At 35.3% G+C, this 13,278-nt stretch overlaps 1 protein-coding gene across 4 annotated transcripts; it reads right to left on the reverse strand.

The window, feature by feature from the left end:
• Window positions 1-1,048: 1,048 nt before the first annotated feature.
• On the reverse strand, window positions 1,049-12,360 carry LOC121997230 (probable serine/threonine-protein kinase BSK3). 4 transcript variants are annotated; one of them, XR_006116251.1, is made up of 12 exons: window positions 12,201-12,360; window positions 11,867-12,009; window positions 11,532-11,752; window positions 10,645-10,780; window positions 9,847-9,980; window positions 9,647-9,752; window positions 7,655-7,740; window positions 3,832-4,020; window positions 3,323-3,487; window positions 2,575-2,688; window positions 2,070-2,171; window positions 1,583-1,724 (listed from the first exon to the last, which is right to left on the reverse strand). XR_006116251.1 is itself a non-coding variant. In XM_042551543.1 (11 exons), the coding sequence occupies exons 2-11, from the start codon at window positions 11,946-11,948 to the stop codon at window positions 1,479-1,481; spliced, it is 1,479 nt and encodes a 492-aa protein (XP_042407477.1). In that variant the 5' UTR covers window positions 11,949-12,009; window positions 12,201-12,360; the 3' UTR covers window positions 1,049-1,478. The 4 variants fall into 4 exon arrangements, 3 of the variants coding, with proteins under 3 accessions (XP_042407477.1, XP_042407478.1, XP_042407479.1); XM_042551543.1 differs by lacking the exon at window positions 2,070-2,171 and having other exon boundaries at window positions 1,049-1,724; XM_042551544.1 differs by lacking the exon at window positions 2,070-2,171 and having other exon boundaries at window positions 1,049-1,724; window positions 11,867-12,005; window positions 12,201-12,358.
• Between the last annotated feature and the right edge of the window lie 918 nt (window positions 12,361-13,278).

A 13,278-nucleotide genomic window follows, 5' to 3' on the forward strand; every position in this document is an offset into this window, starting at 1 on the left:
CTGTTTAATACTATCCTTTTTCGTCTAAATTCTAAATCAATTGAACACGTTGTAACAGTTATGAAATCGTAACTGTTATATATATTGTGGTTGTGACAACTATGATTTGGTAGCTACAACAATATAAATGTTCGATGAGTAAGTTGAATTTACGTACGATTTCATAGTTATTATAACATAAATGGTAGGTGAATAAGATTGAATCCACATTATAACAGTTACGAAATTGTAACTACTACAAAATGAATATTTTTTAACATATTAAATATTTGTTGTATCAATTATAAAATTATACTTATTACAACACATGTAACAACTACTAAATCATAATTGATACAACATATCCGACCGATTTAGAATTTAGATGGAAGATAATAATACGAATAATACTAAACAAAATTAGAGGGAAATTAAATATCTATACGCAACTAAACACTAAATTTGACTTTTGCCCAAACTTTTTCCTTCTCTCCTTCCTTCAACCTTTACCAAACTTTTTGCCCAAAGTTGCCGTTGAATTCCAACTTTAGCAAGGTGGATATAGTCAAATGATTGGGTTGAATTCCAACTTTAGCAAGGTGGATATAGTCAAATGATTGGGTTGAATTCCAACTTTAGCAAGGTGGATATAGTCCAATGATTGGGGAGGCAAGTTTTAGATAATGCATTCAAAGGTGTTCATAATCTCATAATGGTGTTGGCCATAAACTTGTGGTGGCATTGGCTTAGTGTATCATCAATGATGATGTGGGCCCTATTATAATGATAACATTGTGACTAAAAGGTGAGCATAGATGAATATGCTCGTCCCTAACGTAAACATGAACATTATAATATTAACAAAGTTAGCCTAACATGCACGGTACCATTTAGAATATTTAGTCCAACGTTTCTTGGTGTCATCGTTATACAAACTACTGCGTTGTTTGTTATAAACATATTAATTGCAGGTGAAATAATTCATGGAGGTCATTCACATTAAATTCATTTATTTTACTACTTTATAAGCATTTCGTGATTATTTGCTAATGTTACGTTCTTAATGATATTAGAGAAGAAAGCCACACAAGAATTAAATCATTCAACTGCTGTACACCATTACATGTTCATCAGCAAGTTCGGGCATTTACATGGATAGGGGAAACAACTTAACCATTCTAATTTCACGAAGATTTTGGTCGATTCCCCATATATACATGCACAATACAAATTGAAAGGGTTATGACTTACATCAAACGAACTTCGAAAAATGACAACTTAGAAATCGCTAAATATGCTTCAACTTAAACCTCAATCAAGATAAATGTGGCGCAACTCTAGAACAATGGGCCCATCAAAGAATCAAGCCTATTGCTATAACAATGGCAATCTCTGACATTCAAAATATTGTCTTTAAACGATGAGATATACAGTCCATTATCATGGGGCATTGATCTGAAATTCTGAGGATTTGAAGTTTGTGAGTGTTTAGTCTTAGTTTAACGCCCCCCGCTCCTTTTCGCTTCTAGCAAAGAACCATCTTTGAGCGCTTCTCGAGCTTCATTCTCCATCCCAAGAGCCAAAAGGGTAGCAGCCTGAAGATACAATGCACTTGGCCATGTAGGCGATATAACTAGTGCCTGCATTGCATCGTTAAGAGCTTCCTGTGGCATATCATTCATCAGATATGATAAACAACGGCGTGCAAAAATGGTTGGCGAAACCATTGTCCCAACATCAATAAACTGCATGTCACAGAGTATGTGGTCATTAGAATTTCATGTGCAGTATCAATGTATCTGAATGTAGAAGTTATGGATTTTGAAAGAATGTAAGGAGGCAAACAAGTGCAGGGGCTCATCATATTAGCATTAACAAACAAACACAATTCCTTATTTCTGACAAGAGATCAATTGATTCAACTATCGCTTTAACCTTGCACCAATATTTCCAAAATGACATCGATAAGAAAATTTTTGTTACTATTAAAGTTCACAATATGGAAGTTATATTGTATGATAACATACAATAGGCATTAACTTAATGATTTTTGTCATCTATAAGAGAATTCTGATGATATAACATCTTACTTAGATCTACATCTTTCTGGGGGCAATGTTTACTCTGTTCACTGTTATTCCAGAATGTGGTTGCATTGAACAATTCATTTGGTCGCATGCTCCTGCTTAAACCTTCATAGCAGATAAAGAGATAATCTAAGGCCTTCCCAATGTGAAAAAATGGTATCTTTAAAATGCATAACCTTGTTTCTCTAGAGAAACAATTTGGACTTTAATATCTAACAGGATTGGATTACAAATTTACATATGGAGTCTGGTTATTATCGCACTGCAAAATTAACGCAACTAATAGAAAACATGCTTGTTCATTATTGAACTTTCCTATACAACTTACAAGAGATAATAGAGTTACATCGATACAATCTTTTCAGAGAGTTGGGATATTAGGACATGGCCTTATTTCTAACCCTTAGTTAAATGTGGTGGTGTATTTTTTGATGACCAGCAGAATGGATGAATGTTTCTGCCAGCACAAATATGAACAATAAAGACAGTGAGCACGAGAATAAATTACCTGGGTGTAGCACTCAATTGCCGTAGTAAAATCCTTGTGCTTGAAAGCAGTATCACCCTTCTTTTTTGAGTTAAGTGTTTCTTGCATTTGATTCGTCCACATTTGAAATGACAGCTAAAAGAAAGGAAATGAACGAGATATGTAAAATCAACGAAATGCTTTAGGCATTATATGATTCTATTTCAAATCATTAACAAAATTATCAAAACAATATAAGACCAACTAAAGTCATCTCAATCATCAAGAGCCTTTTTGAGCAAAATTCCATATCGTGTTAAAATACTTCCAGATCCCAATTATAAAGCCATAGTTATATCTGAAGAGTGGCATTTGGATGTATTGAAATAAAATCAGCTAATTTTGCCAAGCAAACATCAATTGGAGAATTAAGAATACAACAACAGTAGTAAATGATTAAGAGGATATACTAAAAGTGGAAGAAAAACTTACACCCTATAGTAGTGAGGTGCAAAATAGAAAAATGCATTACAAACTAAAGGCAAATGGCAAGGTTGATACTTGAGGAAGTCAAAATACGCATCTTCTAAAGCAAAATGAATAAATGTAATTATGTTATATTTATTTGGAATTTCAATCAAAATCTTGCCTGGAAAATCAGTTCATACTATGTTCATGAGATGGTAGTAGAAATATTCAGATGAAACATCTGCACGATATTCATATATTCTTGTATGCATACAAGTCTGCTATTTCAGGTCAAGAAAAAGAAAACTTCTCATATGCAAACCTCATTTGTTGTACCCTCGTCATCTTTGTATCCAAGTGCTTCCAATATTTCATGAATTGCAGTCAAATCCATTCTGGAACAAGCTTCACCCAGGGGTGAAAGTGAAAGTGATTCTATTGAGGATGCACCACCACAAGGGATATCCATCAAAACATAAGAAGGGACCTACAGAACACATCATGTAGATCTTTATAATGGATCTAAAATCCAGATTATAAACTAATTTCTAAAACATATTGATGGCACAGATATACACTGGAGTAAGCATAGTGTAACTTGCAAGATGGGAAAACTCCATAAAACCACAAATATGAGTAGGAGAAATGTGCACCCAGATTATTCTAAAAAAATAAAACTAAACTAAACTAAAAAAACTTTAAAACATCAAGCTTATTTGTTAGTTTGATTAACAGGTAACAACAAAGTACAAGTGCAAGGGTCAATGACAGACAAAACCCCATCATGAAAGCCAAACAAAGATGGAAAGAGAAATGGGGGGAGTTGCTCACTTCAGTCTCCTTCTGGAGTGGAGTTAATGCATGTACTATTGACCTCACGTTAGGGCGTTCACGCTGTTCATATTGTAGGCACCTTGAAGCTAAGCGTACTAATTCAGTCCCATCTTCATCTGAGAATTGCCCTTCCAAACAAGAGTCCGTCAGACTATTGAAATTACGATCTCGTATCAAGTCAAGGGCCTGCAAGAAAATCTCTGGACAAATTTAGATACAACACATACACATAAGCCAACAAAAATCTAGTGCAACAATATAAGAACCTTAAATTCCCATTACTAAAAAGAGATAAGTTGGATTTTCTGCTTGGATTAGCTGTAATCATACCAATGTCATCCTTCTTTGCTCAAATATCAAATGCATAAGAGCTAAAGGCCAAATTAGATTTTAATTTGGAGCTGAATGTCTCAGCCAGGCAATGGCTCAGGCATATAACAAGTTAAGAAGAGACACTTGAAGGCTTAAGTTAGAAAATGTAAATGACCTAAAGTCAATAAACTCTACTAATCTAATTAAGTTGACAATTTAGGGTGGGGAGTTAGTCATGATAAAGATGAAGGTCAGACAGCCCACAGAATGAACAAATGCAAAGTGCTTTCACTTGATTTCAATCATGTAGCACAAAATTCTATAAGTTTTCCTTTCATGAAGGTTGTATTACTTGAAATGTCTCAAGGTTCTATAACTAAATGAGAGTTATCATTCACTCCCATAATGCTAGGTTGAACTGATCCTTGCAAAAATTAAAGTCAAGTGAGCTGATGAGAGGGATAAGGCTGGATGAAATTAAATTGACAGCTTCTTAAGATCTTGTTGTCCAGGTGCATGTAGTCTACATCTTCACAAACATGTTTATTTCCCTGGGCCTCTCTACGAAACAACGAGTTACGCCTTTTCATATGGGTCGGAACTTACCCAACAATAAATCATGCTACATTAGGACCATTATAGTTACAACAACTACAAACTGAGGTTTCAGTCATCGACTCTCTGTGAAAATGTCTCAGGCCTAGTAATTGCCATCCCTTTGTGAGGAAGCCCTCCTCTCCCGAAGTTACAGGTTATTTAATTGAGTTCCTTAAAGAGAGTTATCTTGTGCCCTTAGCATTCGCTACCTAGACATTTTCATTAATTTTAGGTACATGTCCTTTGATCAAAAATTAAACTCTACTACAACCGAAGTCGAAGTAGACACCAAATGAGAAAATAACATGTAACTCAGATCAAGTTGACCTTCCTCTAATTTGTAATTCTTCACCTACAACCACTCAACTTCCTTCAGTAATAATATGCACCCTAGTGTCATTGATTCACTTTTAGATAGTCATCAAAGGAAAAGAATGGCAGTGTTCCTGAGCATTAGGTCCACAATTTGTGATAGATAGCATATACAACTTCTTGATCAGCAAGGGCAGCATCGCAGCATCATGGTAATGTCAGGTGAGTCTTGAACTCTTCTAAAGATTGTCCATGTCGAGCAAGTTCCACCTTACCCATATTACCTTCCCCTCAAGAGGAATCTTTCCATGTTCCGACCAAGGAGTTGGAGGATGTTCAGCAAAGGTCAAGGTTGTCCACACCCCTCCTTGTCCAGGAGCAATCCTAGCTTGCCCAAATAAGACTAGGCTTTTGGCTCAGATACCTCAACTTTAGGTGAAGGGAACCCAACTAAGGTGGGGCTATGGTTATAGCCAAAATGGAGATCGTCTCTTCCCCATTATGCATCTCAAACAATCAAACAACCTTTAAATTTGGTGATAGAGACACTTTATGTGTTAAGAAGGCCCGCCAACATTAAGCTTGCAAAGGGAGCCTATTCAAAAAGGATTCCTTTGATCCCTTGACAAAGTACACCATCAAATTAAAGTCCATGTCTGCAAAGAAGAATAAAGATCAACTAGTACTTTGAAGCGTAAGCAAAGAAATGCAAATCAAACCTTCAGCTCCAAGAGACGTTGGAGCATGATGGAGGTATTAATGCGCTTAGAGGCCTCCTGGATCTCCCTTGGAGCAAGTCCAAGCAAGATGTTGACAACCAAAACAAAGAAGGTCCAACAAGTGGAGATCAGCCAAACTAGACGAGACAAAGAACTTCCTCTTCACCTCTAGATAAAAGAGTGAATTCCAAGGCTCTTCCAAGCAAATGAAGCTAAAATAATGTAACGGCATTCTTAAAGGCATAGTTGTTAGCCCTGACAAAATAGCCTAGCTTTAACTCTAAACCTAGCTTATTCCCCTCAACTAGGACAACTAAATTATATCATGAGATGGGGAAAATGACTTGTGATGAGATCCCAACAGCTTAAAACTTGAACAATAAAATTAGGAGATGAAAACAAAGCTTAGCATCCAAGAATTCCTAGAAAAAGGTGGTGCACCCTAACGAACAATTGTGAACCCTATCATTCTTAGAGGTGGCATCAAGTAGGATGGAATTTGATATTTCTAACGAAGTTTATCTTATTTGGATAAAGTGACCAATGAGAACTTAGAATCCCAAGCTTGCCTCACCTGTGTGGCAGAATTTGCCACAGCAAAGTAGAGGGGACTAGTTTCCACAACAAGCTCCATCTAGAATACTGAGGCAATCCTTAATGATGGGATACAAGGGAGGCATTGCATTAATATTGAAATGCTGCCTCAAGTTACCATCACACACAAATCAAGGCAAGAGGGGGCAATAGCTGAATGTTATTTAAAGTCACTCGACTCAATAGTGTATGCAAGAGCAATATTACAATAACAAACAACTTTTTCAAAGCCTTTTGAGAGCGCTGCAACATTTGGCATAGCCTTTTGTGAGCTTTGGAGAGCATCCTCCACACAAAGAGACAAAAAAAAACCACTAGACTTTAGTGTCTCTCTAAGACAAAGCTAATTAATCGCTAAGACCCCCAATTCACCTCTAAACTTATTAGCCACCTTACCTGGACAACCTTCGAATGCCTCAAGCAAGTTACATCTCAACAAAAAAGACTATTCGCCTCGGGTGAGTTACTTTCACCTCAGGCAACCTAATTGGCCATAGTTTGCCTCAGTTGAACTAAGCTCACCCTGAACAAACTCAGTGCACTCATGGTCCACCTTGCCCACTCATGGTCCACCTCGACCAAAGTACGTCTACCTCTAGCGAATGGAAAGCATTCCAATTAGCCTCGTCCAGACATAAAATAACTTGTGCTTATTTAGGTACAAATCACAAACTCAAGCCCTTCAGTTGAACTATGCACACCTTGAACAAACCCAAGCCACTCATGGTCCACCTCAACCAAAGTGTGTCTACCTCTAATGAATGGAAAGAATTTCAATAAACCTCATAAAACTCAAAATGACTCGTGCTCATCTAGCTACAAGTCTCAAATTCAGGCCCAAGCCAATTTTCTTGATATAATCGGTGTACTTCTAGAATCAGTTGTAAAATGACCGTAACAATATTTATGGAAATTCTTAAACTAAATTCTTAATCTGTTTCAATTTCTATCAATCCTCTTTTTTCATAAACTTATCAAAAAAAAATTCTCTCTATTCACTTATTAGCACTAAGACCTCACATATGAGCATCTTATTAGATAAATTTTAGAAAACTTTATCCAAATGTGGCACCAGGTAATTATCCAAGTGTTTCCATGAACAACCAGACTTAGCAATTGCATGTGCTTTGACATTATCTCTTGATCTTCAACACTAAGCAAGGAAATAGAACAGCAGTATACCAGTTAAATGTGTTGTAAATAGTGAGTGGGCATTCTACCAGTTGGACATTAGAAAGTATTTGAGAAATCAAGTATGTAGTGAATCATGAAAGAACACAACTCACATGGCTAGGAGGTATGTGCTTTCCACTTAGAACATCAAGGAGCAAAGTCCCAAAGCTATATATGACACTTTCTGGTGTAACCCTTCCTGCATATCAACTAGCAGAAATGAGATCACATGTGGCATTATGCAGAAGTGACATGTGAAAAACAGAATTAGCACAATACAAGATATTGCATTGAAATCTCTTGACTAAAAGAAAATTTTTAAATCATTTATCCATATTAGTCATACCTGTAATCTAATATTGACCAAAAAACAAGGGATTTAACCTAAAATTATAAAAAAGGCTACAAGGGCTAAGCGACGTATCGTATGCAAGGCTTTACATGGCCATACAATACTTGCATACGATACGTCGCCTAGCCCTTTCACGCCAATGCCATCCTCAAGTAAAGCCTTACATCATCGATAGGTTTCATAATATTGGTGAGTTTAGTTTGTCCGTTGACAAGCGGACCCCCTGAAAGCCTCGAGGGAAGTTTCACGCCAATGCCATCCTCAAGTAAAGCCTTACATCGTCATTGATAGGTTTCATAATATTGGTGAGTTTAGTTTGTCCGTTGACAAGCGGAACAATATATTTCACGCATGCCAACTAGTAAAGAATGAAATTATAAACCCATGATGAAGGGAGCACTGAATCTTGTAGCATCCTAGACTCCTAGTAAAGTCAACACTATATAATCTTCCGCCGTCTAGATAAAATATTGTTCCCAAAATCATTTAGTAATTGAATTATAAAAGCACATGTCGAACAATATTCCTTAATTGATAAATGAAAATTGGAAAAGCCTAACCAGAACTAGAAACGGTAAGTTTAATATATTGATACAATCACAAAGCTTTGATTTATCTCCAATGATGACAGAACCATAGTCAAAGGAAGTCTATGAATATGATAATTGTGAATCGTTTAAGATGAGTTGCATGTGTCTATTCATTGCTTAATGTACTTATTATATATGTAGTTACATATTATACTATATAATTATACTTTATGTTATATAGTTATTGTCATATCTAATCCTTTAAATAGCCGAAATTGTACCTTTAATTAGTAACTACCTAGAATTGGATCAAAATTAGGTTTAATTTGGGTTTAAGTTCATATATCTAAATATGAATTGAAAACTTGTTAATTGGTTTCAATTTCATGCATGTGTAGAATTGTGCATCCTGTGCTAGCCAACATGAAATGAAATTTTAAATTATGGGTTTACAATCACGATAACTAATCTTTAGGAGGGTAAAAACATCATAAAACCCTCACTATTTGTGACGGACAAACACAAGTTAATAATAAGGTATTTTATATGTTTTGTTCAAACTTTGGTTTCACAATCAAAAGAACTAATCTTTATAAGAGGAGAAAAAATTCATAGACCCTATTATTTGTGAAGGATCAAAACAAGTAATAGCAAGGAATTTGGTGGAGTCCAAATATGCAGATCTCACAACGCATATACATGCCCCATAGGCTTTCTTAATCTAGAATTTTATATGATTTGGTTCAGATTTTGGTTTCACAATCATAAGAACTAATCTTTATATGAGGATAAAAACATCATAAAACCTTATTCTTTGTTAAGTGTCAACACAAGTACAAGGTATTTGGGTGTTTCCAAATATGTAGGTCTCACATAGCATATAAAGCCCCATATGCTTTCTTGAAATTAATCCCATACATTGTATCGGATGTTTTCCCTATTGCATATGTATAGGTGGCTGCATCTCTGATCACCTAGACCACTTTTTAAAACACTGGATAGCATCTTAATAAATTGATTAAGATTTAAAGAATTCAAAAAAATTAAGCTTTACGAGAACACCCAATTTATAAATTTGTGGTTTAAAAATTATACATAATTGGATTAACAATCAATGCTTCTAACCATGATATTACTGAGGGATTCCAGAGGAATATGGTGAGCATCTAAACTGACAACTAGAGAGACAAATTGCAAGGCTGAAGTTTTTCAAGAGTACAAACCAGTTCTCAAATATTCAGGAGGTGTAAATGCCAAATTAGTACTATAACTCTTGCCATCCCGACTGTTCTTCATGAGGCCAAAACATGATAGTCTGGGATTACATTCCTGCAACACAACCGTTATGTTTAGAATTTGAGATAAGAATGCAAAAAATGTCATCATTGAGAACTGATATATTACATTACACATTACCACTCACTTCATCAAATAAAACTCTGTAGGCATTTAGATCATGATAGAGTGCACGGCCCCTACTGGTGCAATACTCTAAGGCCTCCGCCAAGTAGAGGACCACTCTTAGTCGCATAGGCCACTTCATTGGTTGTGATTCCCCTGTAAAGTAAAATAAATTAGACACAATCATGATGCAGACAGAGAAAGCCATTAAAAGCATTGAAGCTTCATCCTTTCCTACCAATTCCAATTTCTAAAGTAAGGAACCAGAAAAACCAATAGGATAAGTAATAAATGAAGACTCTACCTAAATAAGTCAACATTATGATTTCTGAGAAGATATAGAAGGATATAGCTCAAGAATTTTAATAACCTTGATTTTGGTTGTAGATAACAACAGCATACTAGGGTTTTCTCCTGCATTTTTGGATGACTGAGATCATGCAACTAGAGAGATTCTGGGTAAAGTAACTGAGGCAACTGCTTACATGGCTTCAACTAGAAAGACAACCACATACAAGGATAGTATACTTTAAAGATAAGGACGCAGAACAGTTTCACTCACATATGATTCTGTTGTATAATATTAAAAAAATATTTCAATACATTACTCCAATGCATAGGAGCTAAATCATAATATTTTTTTTGTACAAAAATTCATTTTTTCTGTAATACTATGGGCTGTTTCCCAAAACCAAACTATGGGTTATTGGGAGAATTTTGAGTAATAGACAACTATTGAAATAAATAGGAAATGGCAATAACTCTTTTATCTTGTGAACAATAACAGAAAATAACAGTAATTGGCTGTTGAGGAATTTACAGTGGAAAAGGTGCTTTGCAAGTGTTTCGTTGGGCATATATTCTGCCACAAGAAGCCTCTCATCGCCTTCGTAACAGCAGCCAAGCAAATTTGCCAATCTGTGGTTTCGAAGCTGGCCAACAGCTCTTGCTTCTTCCTAAAGGAAAAGATTACATTCTCAGCATAGGCATTTTTTTAAACAATAACAATAGCAAGTAAGAAATCAAAGCTTAGCAGTTATCATTTATCAGAAGTAAAAATTCTGTGAACAGAAACCGAGTTTCAGGAAAAATGTCAATAAATATTTGGTAATATAAAATCGTGCATATTGAGATGAAGCCCACAGTATATCACAGATCCTGTCTAGTACAAAAGTCAAACTTAATGATACTTAATAGCCTTTTTTTCAAATAAAGGTACCTTGACTAAGTATTTTTCACACTAAACATGCCTGAGTAAATTTATTTCTCCTAAGATTGTGATAAGAACATTAAATTACAAAGTTTCAGGCATTTGAAAATTTTCACCTATTCAATAATACATCTCTCATTAACAAACATCCATGATTCTATATTAGCAAACTCTTTGGCAGACCAAACTTGAAACTTCGCCTATAAGTTGAAAAGAGAGTTGAACATCAAGTATACCTTCACTAATTTAGAACTGTCACTAAACTGAAGACTGTGAAATCATCCAAATGTCCCAAGCACATGCACCTTTATAATCATTCAAACAACCTATTGACTGACTAAAAAGAGGAGCACATGAATCAGGACACTGATAATAAATTTACAAAAACAAAGCATGTTAAGATGAACGTCAAGTTCCATGTATCCACCACCCATAACTGATTACATTCAGAACAAATGGGCAGTTCATATTACTTCAAAATGGAGTGAAACAAGTACCAGGAATTGGCGGGTATCAGGCCAAGCTGATCTGTTAAATCTCTTCACTGCAATCCTCCTTTGTGCATCCAGCTTCCCCTTGTAAACAACATTCGGGGCCTTCTCACCATGCTCCGAGACAATGTTTTCAACCGCAAACCCAGACGTAGCCAATCTCAGCTGCTCAAAAGAAAACTCCTGGAAAGGGGGCAGATCATACGCCTCACCTTTCTCCTCACTCTCTGTAACAGAAACAAGTAAACACCCATCATCACTGCTTCCACTACTACCTGCAGCTCACAATCACCAAAACCTCAAACAATCTTAAGTTCATTCTCCTCCAAACACAAACTCACCTACATCCGGAGCTTCAAGAACAGTCCCCTTGAACTGTGAGCGCCAACAACAGGGCCGTAATCTTGAGAAACGAGCTCCCATCGCAAACTATATCAATACTCCTCTCCCCGAGTAGATCAGCAGCTAAACCATCTGGAGCTAGCTACAAACAAATGCAACAAAAGAAGAAAACAAAAGGCCCTATAAATCACTACTTCAATCACTTCGAAGCCAAATAATAATAATAATAATAATAATAATAATAATAAAACCAGGACAATGAATTCGTCAAAACAATCAAACCACAGGCTCCGGATCTAAACTAGAAAAGAGAGTAGTAAAAGAGAGTAATACCTCGCGAAGGTGGAAAAGATCCTAATCGAGAAGCTGGGGCTGGGAATCGAAGTAGGGATCGATAAAGCGAGTAGGGAAAAGTAGAGATCGGATCTCGCCTTCGGTTTGTTCTTCTCGTCTTCTTTCCGTGTGAATCATAATTGTTATTATTATTTCAGGAGCAATTTTTTTATAGCGACATGCGGTCCTTTCAAAACCCTAAACTAAATTTATTTTTATTATTATTATTTATTTATTTACCGTACTTGTCTTAATTTTATATAAAAAATTCCTAATTACTTCTTAATCGTCTTTCTAATTATATTTGCTTTAACTAAATCTCCGTAACGGTTAATAAGTAAACTGCTAAACTGGCAGGAATGGAAGACTAAACTAAGTAAAAGTTCCCCATGAGGTTCCTGTCCATTACTATATTTGTGGTCCATTTGCCACTTAATTTGTCAATCATCTTAAGTTTGCTCGTGTCTTATTTTGTCTTTAGATCTAGACATGTTGCTTCCTCTTTGGAGTTATTAAACTTTCTTTCTGTATCCAAATCCTTTTCTTCCCCATCTTTATCTTTGGAAAACTTTGTGTGCCAATCCAGTTAGAGTCTCATATTTGGTTCAAAATAATGACTTCTATTTTATGTAAGTATAATTATACCTAAATAAATACATTTCTAATATTTTACAGTTGTTTTACCTAAAATAAAGTTGTGTAAAAAAAAAAAAATCGTTTGCTTATACATTCACAAGCGGAAACTTCTATGATCATCTTCCGAATTAATTGGGTCGTAAATCTGAATATCCAGATTACTAAAAAATAATATTATAACCCATGACTATCTCTATCTTATCAATTCAACTATTTTCAATTTTTTTTACATCAAATAATATTATTTATTTATGTATTTATAATTCAGATATTCAACTATTGGTTTCACAAAAAAAAAAATTAAATCATCATAATAAATCAAAAAGTACTCATGATTATTCATCCGAAATGATTAATGTTCTTAGATTTATCTTTTTATCAGAGAAAAATATCCTATAATATATTGTAACTGGGATTTAAACTTTAAATATTTTATTGACAC

The sequence above is a fragment of the Zingiber officinale genome, chromosome 6A (genome assembly GCF_018446385.1).
Source record: "Zingiber officinale cultivar Zhangliang chromosome 6A, Zo_v1.1, whole genome shotgun sequence".
Lineage (NCBI taxonomy): Eukaryota > Viridiplantae > Streptophyta > Magnoliopsida > Zingiberales > Zingiberaceae > Zingiber > Zingiber officinale.